General features: G+C 40.3%; 1 protein-coding gene across 2 annotated transcripts in view; it reads left to right on the top strand.

Moving 5' to 3' along the window:
- Window positions 1–15179, top strand: part of LOC102298616 (zinc finger CCCH domain-containing protein 7B) — a 19153-nt gene extending 3974 nt beyond the window's left edge. For both annotated transcript variants that reach the window (XM_005946994.3, XM_005946995.3), the window contains 17 exons: window positions 2881–2961; window positions 3090–3132; window positions 3235–3407; window positions 4767–5361; window positions 5885–5946; window positions 6038–6131; window positions 6308–6469; window positions 7489–7703; window positions 8361–8461; window positions 8604–8785; window positions 9237–9322; window positions 9659–9819; window positions 10735–10840; window positions 11214–11322; window positions 11475–11611; window positions 11731–11900; window positions 12619–15179. In XM_005946994.3, the coding sequence (XP_005947056.1) occupies window positions 2881–2961; window positions 3090–3132; window positions 3235–3407; window positions 4767–5361; window positions 5885–5946; window positions 6038–6131; window positions 6308–6469; window positions 7489–7703; window positions 8361–8461; window positions 8604–8785; window positions 9237–9322; window positions 9659–9819; window positions 10735–10840; window positions 11214–11322; window positions 11475–11611; window positions 11731–11900; window positions 12619–12799 (2658 nt within the window). In that variant the 3' untranslated portion in view covers window positions 12800–15179. The remainder of the gene's footprint in view (window positions 1–2880; window positions 2962–3089; window positions 3133–3234; window positions 3408–4766; window positions 5362–5884; window positions 5947–6037; window positions 6132–6307; window positions 6470–7488; window positions 7704–8360; window positions 8462–8603; window positions 8786–9236; window positions 9323–9658; window positions 9820–10734; window positions 10841–11213; window positions 11323–11474; window positions 11612–11730; window positions 11901–12618) is intronic.
- The last annotated feature ends 37 nt before the right edge of the window (window positions 15180–15216 follow it).

Here is a 15216-nt window from a genome sequence, read left to right as displayed (position 1 = left end):
AATTTGCGATAACGATATAACTGACGATATAATTGATGCGAGACAAAATACAACTCCACAACATTACTAGCGCAAAAAGACAACCTTCCATTTATTTTCACTTAAACAAGAAGCTGGTTTTTATGTACATTAAAGCTTTATAAAAATGTAACAGTGCAAATGCAAATTCCTTGCTGAAAGTTTAACCAAAAGGCATTTCCAGTAGAAATGGGCTGACATATCCTGAGCATAACCATGTATAATATCCACTGAAGTTAAAAAGAGGTGCTTTGCAACATTAAACTGCAGTGTGCAGTACGTATTTTTCGGACCATAAGGTGCACGGGATTATAAGGCACATTAAGCGAAACAAAGCAGTCAGATAAATCAAACTTTATTAAACTCATTCTTCTTGCTTCCTCCACTTCTGTACCATTGATTCATTAATGTTGAATTCTCTGGCAGCTGCTCTATTCCCATGTTGTTGCAGTATATTAATGACTAACCTCGTATTGTGGATGGATTATCTCAGTTGTTCTCCTGACTGAAGATTGGTCCTTTTACAGCACCCTGCCATGCGATTGCATTTGTCTCTAACCATGAGGAACCTTCACGTTAACTTTTATAAGTGGAAAAGTGTTAGTGTTCGTCCTCCAGCTTCACTGTTTATGTTATGCTAACATAGCTGTGTCGCTAGCGATCACGTAGCACATCATTATATACCAGCTAGCCCAACTTCAGTAACCCTACAAACGTCACTGCTGTTTAGTTTCCTGTCTTCATTTATGTTGGAAGTGATAGCAGAGCTGTACGTTTGATTTTTTTCAGAAATCTCTCAGTCAGAACATGCTATATCATGCTTAGGTAACTAGCGAAACTAGCGAGCTAACTTCCGCTAGCTTCCTGCTAACTTCTAACTCCGTTAAATGTAATAAATTTTGTTTTCATGGATGCCTGGAAGTTAAACTTCATAGTTACACCTGGTAAAGCAGCAATGCTGATCGTTTTATTAAAGATGAAAGAATTTAGACAGTTTTTAACTCTCAGTGATGCTGCAGTGTTCGTTTGACCTGAAGATACGGAGTTTAGGACCCAGATTACTCCCAGATTTAAGAGCATCTTAGTCCGACAAATACGACAATAACAACGGCCGCTTGCATGTTCTGCAAAAAAATGTGCTTTGTCGTGTATCTGACGGACAAACACCAAACCAGTTCCACATCACTGAAGTTGCACCATTTTTACAAACCAATTCTGGTTCATCCGTTTCACTCAACAATCGGCCATGTGCGTATGAAAACAAAGGCACTGCGCATGCGCGTTTTACTCATATTCTATCGCGATATTTCATTTTCCTATCGTTGCCTAACATTATACCGGTATTACCGTGAACGGTATAATATGGCCCAGCCCTAGTCTTATAAAAAGTTTTCAGTAAGAACTGTATATAAATCTGTTGGTTAAATCAGCAGCAGCACTGATTTGTAGAAGCAAGATACAGTACAGTGTAAACATCTTGAGCCAGTCCTTATTACTGTTACGCCACTGAACACTGATCTATGAATCAGTCAAGCATAAGAAAGGCACTTAAGGGCTGTGTCTTTATATAACAAGAAACTTAGCAAATAATGTCTGTGAAGGTTCTCAGTCATCCAGGTCACACCAACTCTCTGCCATCTATGATCCAGTTTAGGATAGCCGCACGTTTTGAGCGCTTCCTTTACATGCATGTGTTCCTTCTTGGTGCCAGGTTTCAGATGAAAACCCGAAACCCTGGCTGATTGGGACCCACACCCAGTTTCACACCTTGGCTCAGGCGATTAGAGGATCATCAGGGGGTCCTTTTGTCCCTCTGTGGGGGGATACTCCCACTAGGTTTATATCTGGGACTCTCCACCATTTGACCTTAGAACTGAAGAAGCTTCTCGGATGAGAGGTGAAACGTCTTCAAGCAACTTAAAGAAGTCCAGACGCTTTTCTTTGCAAGCTCCTTTGACCTTAGCAAATAATGAATTTTAAATAGTATCTTCAGACACTTTGTAACTACAGCCTGTCACAAAAACACATCCCCAATTCTTAGTGAAAATAAAATAACAACAAGGTGATTCCCAAATTTTGCTAATTAACAACTAGCAAAGACACAGGACCTGAGAGATGTCCCCAAGTCTTAGCCCTGTGACATACTGGTGTCCAGGATGTAAGTGGAAGAAAATCGCTGCATCTTTAAATCCCTGTTAATGTGTATGGAGGAGGTCAGGAGAGAGATTTCATCACATTCCTTTTTTCATTCATGTTTAGTAAAATTTAATCAGTTGTCTGCATTTCTATTCATTTGATTTTTATTTTAAAAAAAAATGAAGGCATCCAATCGAAGTGTTAGGGAAAATATTAAAACACTTCTTCAGTAAAGACTCAGAGAAGAGAAACACACAGAACTTCTTGCTAGCAAGGGCAGCCTCCACTCTAAGAGACTCCAGTGAGAGAACTGCCCCGGTCTTTATTTATACTCCATTGAGCGTATGTGTGTGTGTGTGTGTGTGTGTGTGTTGTGTGTGTTGTGGTGTGTGTTTCCCGTGCACGCCAAGCCTGCAGCCTGCTAGAGATCACACACAATTGATTATATGCCTCTAAGTATACATGGTTGAATATTTCCTAATACAAATCACTACATGCAGTATTCTACCATATGCAAACTTATATCACTAAAAGATTATACTGACTACTAAATACAATTTTCCATTGACACGAAGGAATGCATTTTTTTCCATAACTGAAACGATGAATACTTTTTAACAAGATGAGATAAACTTATCTGTGTCTCAGTCTCGGTGTTGTTCATCGCATATATGTTAATTGTAGCTTGGAGCATTTCAGTAAATCCATTTGTTTACCTGTTGGCAGGACCAACAGGTGAATGAGCTCGCACAGGAACTGGCAAACCATCTAGGACTGAAGATTCGAAAACCTTACGTCAGTGCAAAGGTGTGTAAATGTTTAAATCTGGTTCATTGTGGGTTGTAGGACTTTATCAGCCTTCAGCTTAGTCATAGTCAGACAGGACACAGTCATTTTATCCATCATCTGACAGCGATTTATGTTCTTCTCTCCAGATGTCAGGCGGTAATGTAGAAAATGGTAATGGCGTTGCACCAGGTGGGAATTCTGACATTTGTGCCTCTGTTACTCTCTGTTCTTGATCATTTTGTACACAAACACAAGAATGGTCCAAGTAAATGCACTTCTGTTCCTTTTTAGTCAACTTCCCCAGCGTGCCTCAGTCCTCATTTCCTTCCACACCTACCAGCTGCAGCACACCTACTAACTCTGCAGTACCTGAAAGGTCGGGCACTATCGAGGACTCCGAGCTGATGGGAGATGACATAGACAGTCTGCTGGACTGTGTTTCTACTGAGCCGGAAACAGCTGAGGTAAACTCCAAGTGCTGTGTTTTTTTTTTTTTCCTTTCAGACCAGCGGACTAACTTTTGTTGCTGATGATGGAAGATGATGTTTGAGTGATATAAGTGCTCAAATGTTTCATTTGAGTGAAAATCAGACACGGTTTACTTCTTGTTTTGAGCAGCTCACCCAACACAGGGAATTCTGTTTACCTTTTACCTCTTTCAAGGCAAAGTATGGTGAGTCCTTGATGAGGTCTGAGTGAAATGCAACAATACTTAGAAATTAAAGAAGAGTCTACTGAACACAGGCATATTTCTAGAGGGGTTTTTTTGTTTTGGAAGATTCAGTGTCAGTGGTTTTCTTACAGACACACACAAAATATCAACAGATCTCCCTAACTTTTGTTATTTGTAGTTATTTATGTCAGTACTGTTTAAAAATAATCTTGTTTCATTGTCACAACAAAACATGGATTATTAGTTTATGCTCTGCTTGGATTGGCAGGTTGTTGAGGATGTGCCATTCCAAACTTATTGCCAATACATTTGGAAAGTTGCAGAGTGCCCTCTGGTGGACAACATTGGCAATTATAACATGTTCGAAAGGCGTTTCTCAGAATCTTGTTGGGGGTTTGTAGGTGCTGATGCTGATATACCAGCAAAAAGCTCATTTTGTCCAATATATAATATATGTTTTTGTGAATATATCTGTTGGGCTGTAAGATATCTGCTAATGCTTGCAAGCCTCATCAATAAACTGCATGGGTGCAACTCCCAGTCACACATCTCCTAACTGGCTCTAAGTAACAGGTTACTAAAATAGTATAATTTCACTCAGCTAAACATCTTGGATAGTTTGTATCACGCAGTAGGATATATTTTTCAACAAATAATTCAATTTAAAATGCTCCAAAATGCATTAGAAGACACCAATCTGCTACAATCTCTGTGCCAGGATACCTGTCAATCAAAGCAACCCCCTTCTCTAACCTCCAGTATCTAGATGGGGAAGAAATTATATTTCAGGGGCAAGCAGGGCCACTTTATGCCTCCTTTTAAACACACCCCTGCTTGGAAGATTAGAAACAAGCTGTCAAAACAGTAGTAGTTGCTAACATAACTTGGGGAGGGAAATGATGAAGTAAAACTAACAAGCTAATAGGCATGAAGGACTTTATAGAGTCAGGTGATTCCCCTCTGTGCATAGTGGTTTTATTGATCCATTACTTAGGCCAAAATATTGATTAATGCAGTATTGTATATGGGTTATTTACCAGCTGTGTCGGCCAGCATCCATTCCAACTTTCATGTTTAATTATCCAGTTGAGGCATTGTCATGTTTTGCTTATGTTTTTTTTTTTTTACATCCTGCCTCCTTTCTTGACAGGACGTATTCTCAGTGCCCAGCGGGACATCCACTTGCACACAAAGAGGCCCATCTGTCCTGCCCGCACCGACACCCCAACTACCCCCGGCCTTTTTCAGCTCAGCCGTTAACCAACTCAACTCCTTGGACTCCTTTTCTGGTTCTGGGCTCGGCACCTCAGCTGCTACACTGGATATCCTAGACGACCTCTCGACCTCTGAAAAAGGTGGTGTTGCAGATGCTTCAAACTTACTACTGACCCCTGCGAAGCTGGACGGTCTGGACGGTCTTGATTCCCTCGATTCTCTCGATGACGCCTTGGATAAGATGCCGAGGGCTGCTGCTGCTGAAGAAGTTATCGAGGCCAAAACAGAGCTGGATGTAGGAGAAAAGTCTCTTGATGAGCTGCTAGATGAACTAGATCCCTTAGAGGCACTCTCTAATCCAAGCAGCCAGGGCGATCATGTCTCTAAATTTAGGAATAGATCCATGGACCGGCTTGACTCCCTTGATTCCTTGGACTCATTTTCCTCGATGGAGGGTGTTAGAGTAGCTTCGCCAGCAGTCTTAGTCGGGGGGTCTGGCCTGGACTCGCTCTCCGATTTCAACTCAGCAGGTGACTATGATTTATATCTGGCTTATTATAAGGGATGCTTTTTTGCTCAAACATCCACCGATAGACATTTGTATGATTCACATGCCCATTTAAAGATATTCAGAAAGGCTGAAGAACAGTTATTATTTAGTAATAACTGAAGCAGTCTGACCATTCTCCCCAGGGATTAACGAAGCATTTTCTCCCAAAGAACTGTTGCTCGCCGGATGTTATCTCTTTCTCATACCACTCTCTGTAAACCTTACAGATGGTTGCATAGAAAAATCCCAGCAGATCGGCTGATTCTGAAACATTCAAACCTGCCACATTTAAATCCTAAAGCTGAGTTTGAACTTCAGCCATGTCTGTGTGCCTAAATGCATCCGGTTTCTGCTGTGTGATTATATGATAAATATTGACATTAGTGAACAGCTGAACAGTTGTACCTAATGAAGTGGCCAGCTCCCCTTTAGCATCTGAGGTTGGTGCTTCAGCCCTTTTACCTCATGCAGTTCATAATTTATGTTCTCTCCTTGCTCCTCAGGTATCTCAGGCTCTCATAGTATTGCGGCTCCAGTAATGCGATCTCCAAAAAATCATTACAAAGTAAGACTGATGATCAGGCTTGTGTTACGTTTGCTTTCCTTGTATCTTCCTTAGCATTAACTGATGTCTTATTCTTACCTTGGAAACAAAGGCGAAGGAAAACCAAAGGCCGGGTGCAGTGTATAACCCTCTGTCCTCCACCCATGAGTTCCTGCAGGCCTGCTCTGCTTGCTACCCTCGAGAAGGTATGGTAGGATTTGAGTGACATCAAAATGGTCCTGCTGCTTATCAGCTGGTGATGGTTTTACAGTGTGGGAAGTTTGATGCCCTGCTGTTCTCAGTGGAACTTTAAAAGAACTTGTTTTCCTCTTTAATGTTTGATGAATATGTTTTGTGTATTTGTGCACTAATTCCTTCACAGGTGTAGGGATATATACCTACGTTCACAAGCCAGACCTGGTCCACAACTGTAAGAGAGACATTCTGCTATGCAGACTGAAAGCCGACCCCCCTTTAGACTGGACCAGAGTGCGACCGCTGCCCATACTGAAGGCCTTTGGTGGGCGATTTCTACTTTGCAAAGGTAAGGAGCTCAAGATCAAGGTCATGAGTCTCTTCTATTTTTCATAGTTATTTACTTATTATTGCAGATAAATATGTCTTTAATGGTAAAGTCTGAAAATGGTGACAATCATACATTTATAAGTTGTTGCCAGATAATCAACAATAAGGCGACTAGTTTCCCAATTTTTCATTCATCAAGTTTAATTTCTTTTATGATTAAAAAATACAATTAATACAATTTTATTATACCAATTCCCTTAATTGTCTGACCAGTCTATTGGAAGAGAGAAGAATATTTTAATACACATTTTATGTATTTATTTATCTTTATTTAACCAGGAAAATATGACTGTTGACTTTCAAAATTTCTGACCTGTCCTGTTCTGGCCAAGACTTGTATAAACTAGTAACACACATACAAATACACACAGAAAAACCCCACACAAGCCACATAACATACAGTTGATTTGAAAAATGTCTAAAAACATCAAAAATTTATAAACTTCATTGCGAGTAAAGCCTGAAACATCAATAAAATTCTTTTTCCTGTGCCAGAAACAAACAAGGGTGGTAATATTCAGGCAGAACATTTTCAGTAACTACATCCAAGTCATCTAAATCTTCAGTCAGACCAGTTCCTGAAGTTCAAGAGCAGCTGACTCATCACCATGTCTTTCCAAATATACGGGAATAGCGTAGAGCTTACAGTCGTTTTAGTTTTCAAAGTCACCCCAGAGCACAGTTGGTTCTTCCAGAGATATTTTAAGGACTCAGTGTTTCTTGTTTCCATATTCCCTAACCAGGTGAGCCTGTTTTGAAAACATTGAAAAATGTGATAAATTTGAGGAAAATTGTTCAGATTTTCTGTTAATTTGCTGCAGAGAGTTGAGAATGAGCCAGCTGTGGATTGCACACGAATACTGTGTGTGTGCCTGTTACTACACTTCAAATTTCTGTGCAGTGAAAGAAGGAAGGCAGTAAAACTCGCATACTTAGTGTGCTTATGTGAATGAAATGTGTGTTTTCTTATATTTCCAGAGTTGCTGAAGTCTGGAGAGCTGGGTGTGTGTAAGTATGGAGAGAAATGCACGTTTGCCTACAACCAGATGGAGATCGATGTTTGGACAGAGGAGAAGAAAGGGAGGCTGGACAGAAGCCGACTGTTTGGCACAAAAGCTTTTAAACTGGACCCTGTGAGCAGCATCATATGCCTCCTACAGGAAAACAAAGGCACGTTCATGTTCCTCTGTCAGGTTAGTGCACGTGAGCTGTGTTTATTTGAAATCTCTGTTTTTCTCTTTGATAATGGAGCAGGGGTATAAAAGCTCTTTAACCTGATCGGATTAATGTTAAAGATTTACATGATGCACGCTGGAGTTTCTCCATTTGTTTTGTGTTTAAATGTTTAATCTGGAAACTTCAAAAGTACCACTTTCCATTTGTTCTTTTGAACTATGAGAGTTGAAAATGTGTGGCTACTAACCAATTTAAATGAACTATGGTACCCATTCTTCCAAGAGGAGTGTTCAAATATTCAACCAGAATTATGCCAGACGTTTGTTGATTGCTGAGGTGCATCTTACTAAGGGACATTGAAACAGATATCAGTGGTAATAATTTATATAACCACTTATAATTTGTATAATGTTAAACCTGTGTGAATTTGAAAAAAGGAGAGTTCAAAGACAATGCAGTTAAATCTCACGATAAGTGGATGTAAACTGCTGACTGTATGTTAGCCAATGCACACTATGTTTGTAATATTTGTGTCTGGATGTAGCACGCTTCCATCACGACAAATGTTCATTTCATTTCTAAGATGATCTTCTCCATCTTTCTCCCTTTGTTTCCGTCACCGGTCTCTCTTCCTTTCCTTTCAACATCTTCGTCTTCCTGCCGTGTCTCTCCAGGCGTGCTATGACAGTAAACCGAGAATAATCAGTAAGCGCTTCCAAGACGATCAGACCATCTGCTCTAACTTGGATGTTTGCCACAACTTTGATGCTAATAAGTGAGTGTGCTTACAACATACGGGTCATTACAAGTCCTTGTTCTCTCACCCACTCTCACTTCTAATCCTGCACCAACTCTTTGCTCCGTATGCCTTCTCATCTGTCTCCATCACGCTTTCTTTTTCCCTCTGTGCCCATCAGGTGCTTGGCTTTTGTGGTGAGGACCCACAATGTGATTTACAAGAAGGTTCGCCCGTTGAGCATCCTGTGTCACATGGATCTGTGCAACCAAGCCATCCGGTACGGCTGTGTCAGAGAGGACAACTGCCACTACGCCCACTCTGTTATCGAGCTCAAAACCTGGAAGGTGCAGAGAGAAACAGGTGCCTGACAAATACTTTGCTTTACTGTTGTCATAGTACTGTTAATTACTGAGATCAAACTTAGAACAACAGATTGAGAGCTTGTGTGCTGAAATGATCTGAACCAAACCTGTGCTTTATAATAATGTCACACTATTATGTTTTAGTAGTAAGTGCTTAATTCATCATTTATATAGCATCACTCCTCCTTAGTATGCCATTTACAGCAGTGATGTAGTAGCAGTGTGAAAATTAAGTTGCACTGAAGAATTGTACGCAATGAAAATGAGCTATACTATAAATAGAAATAATAAACAGTTAATTTCATTCATCGATGACACAAAATCCATCGCGATCTGCCAGTATTTCCACTGTGGAAAACATTCACTGCCACAATATTCATTCAAAAAGTCCATCAAAGTGCACTGTCATCCTGTAATCGTTCTCCTTCTTTATGCATTTTTATTTTCAGGTGTCAGCCCTGATGAGATTGTGAGAATATCCGCAAAGTATCATGACAAGCAGGAGCAAAATTCAAGCAAACAGAAAGGAAACAGAGTAAGAAGCATTGTGATGATCACTTTTATAGAAATAGTATTTTTCTTACTAACCCGTTCCAGTCTGGCTCTTCTTTAATGTTACTGTTATTACTGTAAATATGTGTTGGAGAGATGATGCTCTGTAAGGTGAATGTTTCATCTTGTCAACCATTCAGTAGATTTTGATATGAGGACGGTCATACTTATCATCAGTATGCTTGTAGTGGCCTGACAATGTGTGTGCGTTTGCGTTACTGCTGATACTAAATGCAGACTTCCATCCAGCAGCCTGTGACTTTATTTAACATTTCATCTGTGGACGAACGTCCCTTTTTTGTCATTTAAATTTAAACAGGTGCCTTTTGAAGGAGGTGGGAGCAAACCAGGAGGGGGAGGAGGTGCTGGGAAGAGTCTTAACATGCGGATGAAGTTTGCCTGCAGTCAGTGCTGGTTGGACGGCCTGATCAGTGAGCCAGACAAAGGCCTCAAGCACTGCGGTGCTAAAGCTAGACATGCGTGAGTAAAGTGAATGCAGGTGCTCAGTTCCTGTACGAGTCTAGAGTTTTATTTTTAATATTTTATAATATTATGTCATATTAGGCGATCACTTCAGTGATTAAAACTTAATCATTGTCCAGTGCACCTCAACACAGCCAATTAAACTGTATTCAGACCTCCTGACCTTATGTGATTTTTCCCTCCAGGGTGTGTCTGGCAATGAATGAATGAATGAATCACTGAAAGAGAAACACTTTTTGCACTGCAGCGACTTCTCTTGTATTTCAATTTTAACAGTAGAACCACCAGGGGGGGTCGCTTTGACCACGTCCTGCAACGACAGCATCAATAACAAGAAAGTCATTCAGCTCATTTTTCTCATATAAGAAATATTTAATTTTTTTTAAAGCATTTAAGGTTAAGTTTTAGGATTTTTATTCATTTTGCAGTGATTTTTAATATTTAATTTTAGATCATAAAGGTAAAATATATAGAGTTTGCTAATAAGCAGCACACATTTTAATAAATAAATAATTTTAAAGTACAACAGTGAAAGTTTATCACACAGTCCATGTTTTCTTTTCTTTTTGTCCCACACGCGGCAAAATTCACCATATGAAGAAAAAAACTATTAAAAAATTCATAAATAAGAGATGTTGGACTTTTAATCTAACAGAGTTACATGAATTTTAAAATGCTGAGCAGTCAAAACACCCCCCTGGGCATTTTGTGTTGAAGAATTGTTTCACCAACCAATCGAATGATAATCCCTCAATGTCTGTCACTGCAATCAAACAGAAAGTGCTGTTTAACTGCAGATGCACTGCTCTTACAAAGGCACCTAAATGGACCCTTTACAGCTTCTCTCTTCCTCACCAGATAAATCCGCCAAAGCACGGAGCATGTTTACAACGTTTTTGTCGTCATCTTCAGGTGGACTAAAGACAGGCGAGTGCTGCTGGTCAAGTCCCAAGAGAGAAGTAAATGGGTTCAGGTGCGACCACTGCCACACGCCAAGGATCTCCCTGCACAGTATTATGTAAGTCTGCACTTTAAAGCAGAAGGCATTTAAACCAAGGACTTGCATCATAGACATCATCCCTGCACTGATACAAATGAGGACTTCCCTCATCTTTGTTACATTATTTGGTGGCATTTGTAGCGTTCCAGTAGAGAAGTTGGATACTTTGTCTCACAAATGGCACTGTGCGTTGTTGGTTGAACAGTAATGTGTTCCCCCATCACTGCTTAATTTCTTAAAATTTCATTTGTCAGTCATTATAAATTCTGATACCGATATATCAGCGAATAGCTATTATTGTCCGGGCAGGCTCTAGTGTTGATATTTCAAATGATGGGGAAGGGCGTCGTCTGCGATCGGTGTTTAACAGCGTGATGCTTTCTCCTGACAGATGTGTGCACAGATTTTGGAGAAGAGGAAATGTAGCTACTCTGGGGTCTGCACCTTTGCTCACAGCCCAGAGGAGAAGGACATGTGGATGTATATGAAAAATAATGACTGTAAGTTACTAAAAGCAGCCAACACTATTTGGTTTGATTGGAAAAATAAAGGAAGCACTTCTTATCTGCATGAGGAGGGAAGTGCAGTTTGTACGAGAAGAGGTCCACTCACTGAATGTCCTCTCAGTGATCTGATGTTTGTGTGCCTGTAGTGAAAGACATGCAGCAGATGTATGACATGTGGCTGGAATTAAGCGGTTATAATCGTCAAGCAGATGGATCCATGGTCAACCAGCCCAGCCCTGAGGAAAAATACATCACTATGCCCACTGATTATGCTGAGCCAATGGTGGGTTTCACTTTTCTCTTTGTTTCAACAAAGCAAAAGTCTGAAAATCTTAAAACTCCCATATTGTTCTTTCAGTTAGTAAGAAAAGATGAGAGTATTTCTTCCCGTCTTTATTTTAGAGTGGCTTTCACTGCCGCCTGTGTGGCAAACACAGTAACAGCGAGCGGCAGTGGCAGCAGCACATTTCCACCGAGAAGCACAAGGACAGAGTGTTCAGCTGCGAGGGAGAAGATGAAGCTCTGACGTGGAGCTACCGCTTCCCGGGTACACGCTTTGAACTGTGCTCCAAGTAAGAAATTTTCCTGGATCAGTTTGTACATGCAGACAATGAATAAAAGTGAGCTGTTATGCTTTTTAAAAAAAAAAAAATTAATAAATGAAGAAATTATGTCAGCATATGTACAAGTAATCAACTTGAGCCACTTCAGGCTTCAGTGCCTGTTTTAGTCCATTTTCTTTCCTACTCTTTGCTCTGATGAGGTCGTAGAGAGGGGAAATCCCGAGTATGGTCATCTCAGGGACACATATGTGACTGTGGCCACAGAGGCCCCACCCACTGTTTATGATGGACAGCCAATCGGGGAAAAGCTGGCTTAAGTTGAGGATGAAAGGAGCTAAAACTGCTTGTTTCAGACAGAAGAAACTGACGGGCTGCACCAAGTCCACTGTGAACTGCAAATCATGCAAAACTACCTCAGTACAGTTTAAGAGTGAACATAAGTGAGAATAATAGATCCACTGTGTGAGGTGTAAATCACATGACCAGTTTGCAAATCCTGAGCTGTTGTAACAAACTGTGCAGGATATGAGGCGTTTGGGGACAGTACAGAGCTGTAGGTCACTTGTGTGCAGGAAGTATCCATGTCCTAACATAGAGTAGGACTCTCACACTTTATCATCCAGCAAAGATTAAGTTATAAAGTCTGCTGAGTGAGTGGACTAAATCGTATGGTAGTGTTTAGTTAAAGTAAAGCTCACAGCATAGTGTTTTATTTAATAACTGACAGGTTGGATGGCAGCTGTCCTGATGGTGCATGCTGTGACTACGCCCATAGCCCGGAGGAGCTCCAGGAGTGGATAGAGAGACGAGAGTTCTTACGACAAAAGCTGGCCAAAGCTAGGGAAGATATGCTCGTCATGCCTGATGAGGTCGACTTTGGAAAATACAACTTCCTGCTTCAGGACTAACAAGAATTTGACTTTGTGAGCCAATTTTGTAACTGCCAAACAGCATTTCAGTTTGTCAAGAGTTTTCAAATTAAAACCAACAGCAGCAGTTCACTCGAAGACACATATATATTTAACAAACCTGAATTTAAAAAAGCGCATATTTTAATTTTCTTGTGACTCCACAGCGCTACATTCACAGCTCGTGTCTCTCCAGCCAAAACATTAACTGCACTGTGCTGTGAGCGTAAGGCTATGTGGTGCCACACTAAGAAAGAAAGAAAAAATGATCATCAGTGAAGATTTATAAAGGTTTCATATGCCATACCTGCAGCCTTCCTCGTGCCTTTGTTGTTTTACCTTCTGTTTGTGTTTTGCTCAATCAGGGAATGTTACTGAAGTGTGCCTTCATTGTGCAGTTCATTAAGAAAGGAGGTTTTCAAAACTTTCATTGTGCAATAAAATGTCCCCTATATGGCAAGCTGGCTTGTACTTCTGATTTGTACTCGTGCAAAGACAGCAGAGGTCCAATTTTGTGTTCTGTTTAATACATTTGAACTAATTGAGTGGTAAGGGAGTACTTGACCCAAATGACTATCTCAACCATGAAATAATATCATTCCTTTGCCTTGAGATACTTGGGTTGTTTTTGTAGTGTGCTTTGGATCATTGTGCATTTGCACTGTGGAGAGCTCTCTGATCACTTTTGTAGCATTTGTCTGAATCTGGGCAGAGAGTGTAACTCTGTACACGTCACCATTCATCCTGCAGCTTCTATAAGCAGTCATAGTATCAGTGAACGCTAGTAAACCAGTTATAGTGCTATCTGTATAAACTATACTGCCAAAAGCATTCAGTCACCCATCCAAATCATTGAATTCAGGTGCTTAAATCAATTGTATGGCCACAGGTTTATAAATTTCGCCACCTATTCATGCAGACTGCATTTATGAAAGAATGGGTCATCCTCAGGGGCTCAGTGAGTTCCAGGGTGGTCCTGTCATAGGATGCTATCGGTGCAACAAGTCCAGTCGTGAAATGTCCTTGCTGCTAAATATTCCACAGTCAGCTGTTAGTGGTGTTATAACAAAGTGGAAACGACTGGAAATGAGAGCAACTCTACTATGAAGTGGTAGGACATGTAAAATCACAGAGTGTGTTCCGTGGATGCTGAGGCTTATAGAGCACAGACGTTGCCAATTTTCTGAAGAATCAACCGCTATAGTCCTCCAAACTTCATTTGACCTTTAGATTAAGTCAAGAACAGTGCAGCCAGACCTTCATACAATGGGTTTTCATGACCAGGCAGCTGCGTCCAAGCTTTACATCACCAAACACAACAAACCGTCAGATTTAGTAGTATAAAGCACACACTGGACTCTAGAGCATAGACGATTCATGCTTATCCATATGGCAATCTGATGAATGATTCTGGATTTGGTGGATGTCAGGAGAACGGTACTTGTCTGGCTGCATTGTGCCAAGTCTAAAATTTGGTAGAGGGGAGATTATAGAGCGAGTTTGGTGTGGAAGAAGTTGACTCTTCTGACCTCAACACAATCAAACACCTTTGGGATGAATTACAGCAGAGACTGAGAGGCAGACCTCATGGATGTACTTCTGGAAAAATGGTCAAAATTTCCCATAAACACTACTAAACCTGTGGAAAGTCTTCCCAGAAGAGCTGAAGCTGTTATAGCTGCAAAGGTGCAAAGGTATATGCACATGCCATAACATCCCCATCATGTTTGAAGGTAATGTGGTATTCTGTATCATTCTTGTACAAGTTCATCTTGTTTTCATCTGTTCATAGAATTTTCCAGAACTGTGAAGGCTCTTTTAGATGTTTTCTGCCAAAGTCTAATCTGTAACAAGTAGTTTTCACCTCATGATAAACTTTCTGTGTTTTTCATTCCTGAAAGCCTCTTTTCATTGTAAATTTGAACAATATGTCTGCCTCCTCATAAGTGTGCTGACTTGGTTAGATGGTGTGAAGTTGTTTTTGTTAACCATCGAAATAATTCTGCCCTCATGAACTTTAGCTACTTTAACATCTTCTGTGGTCTTTCAGACATTTTTACTTAGCTGGTCAGTGTATTTGTTCTTTTTAACAGTGCAACAGATTATTGATTTGGGGCTACTACTGATGTTTCTGCTGTGTATGTGATAGCTTTATTTTGATTTTTCAGCCAAATGAAAACCTCTTTCAGTTGAACTGCCCTTTATTTCGGTCTCGTATTTAGTTACCTATAAATGGAAATTCATCTCTTTATCTATATGCTTCATTTGTTGTGAAGTAAAAAGTAAAAGTCCTCAGCCGCCATGAAACTGATTGACAGCCTCAATATACAGGGAGTGCAGAATTATTAGGCAAGTTGTATTTTTGAGGAATAATTTTATTATTGAACAACAACCATGTTCTCAATGAACCCAAAAAA

Source organism: Haplochromis burtoni, unplaced genomic scaffold (genome assembly GCF_018398535.1).
Source record: "Haplochromis burtoni strain Fernald_Lab_line unplaced genomic scaffold, NCSU_Asbu1 Contig_514, whole genome shotgun sequence".
In the NCBI taxonomy this organism is placed as follows: Eukaryota; Metazoa; Chordata; class Actinopteri; order Cichliformes; family Cichlidae; genus Haplochromis; species Haplochromis burtoni.
The sequence above is the reverse complement of the archived record's forward strand: the minus strand, read 5'-3'. Positions and strand labels throughout refer to the sequence as shown.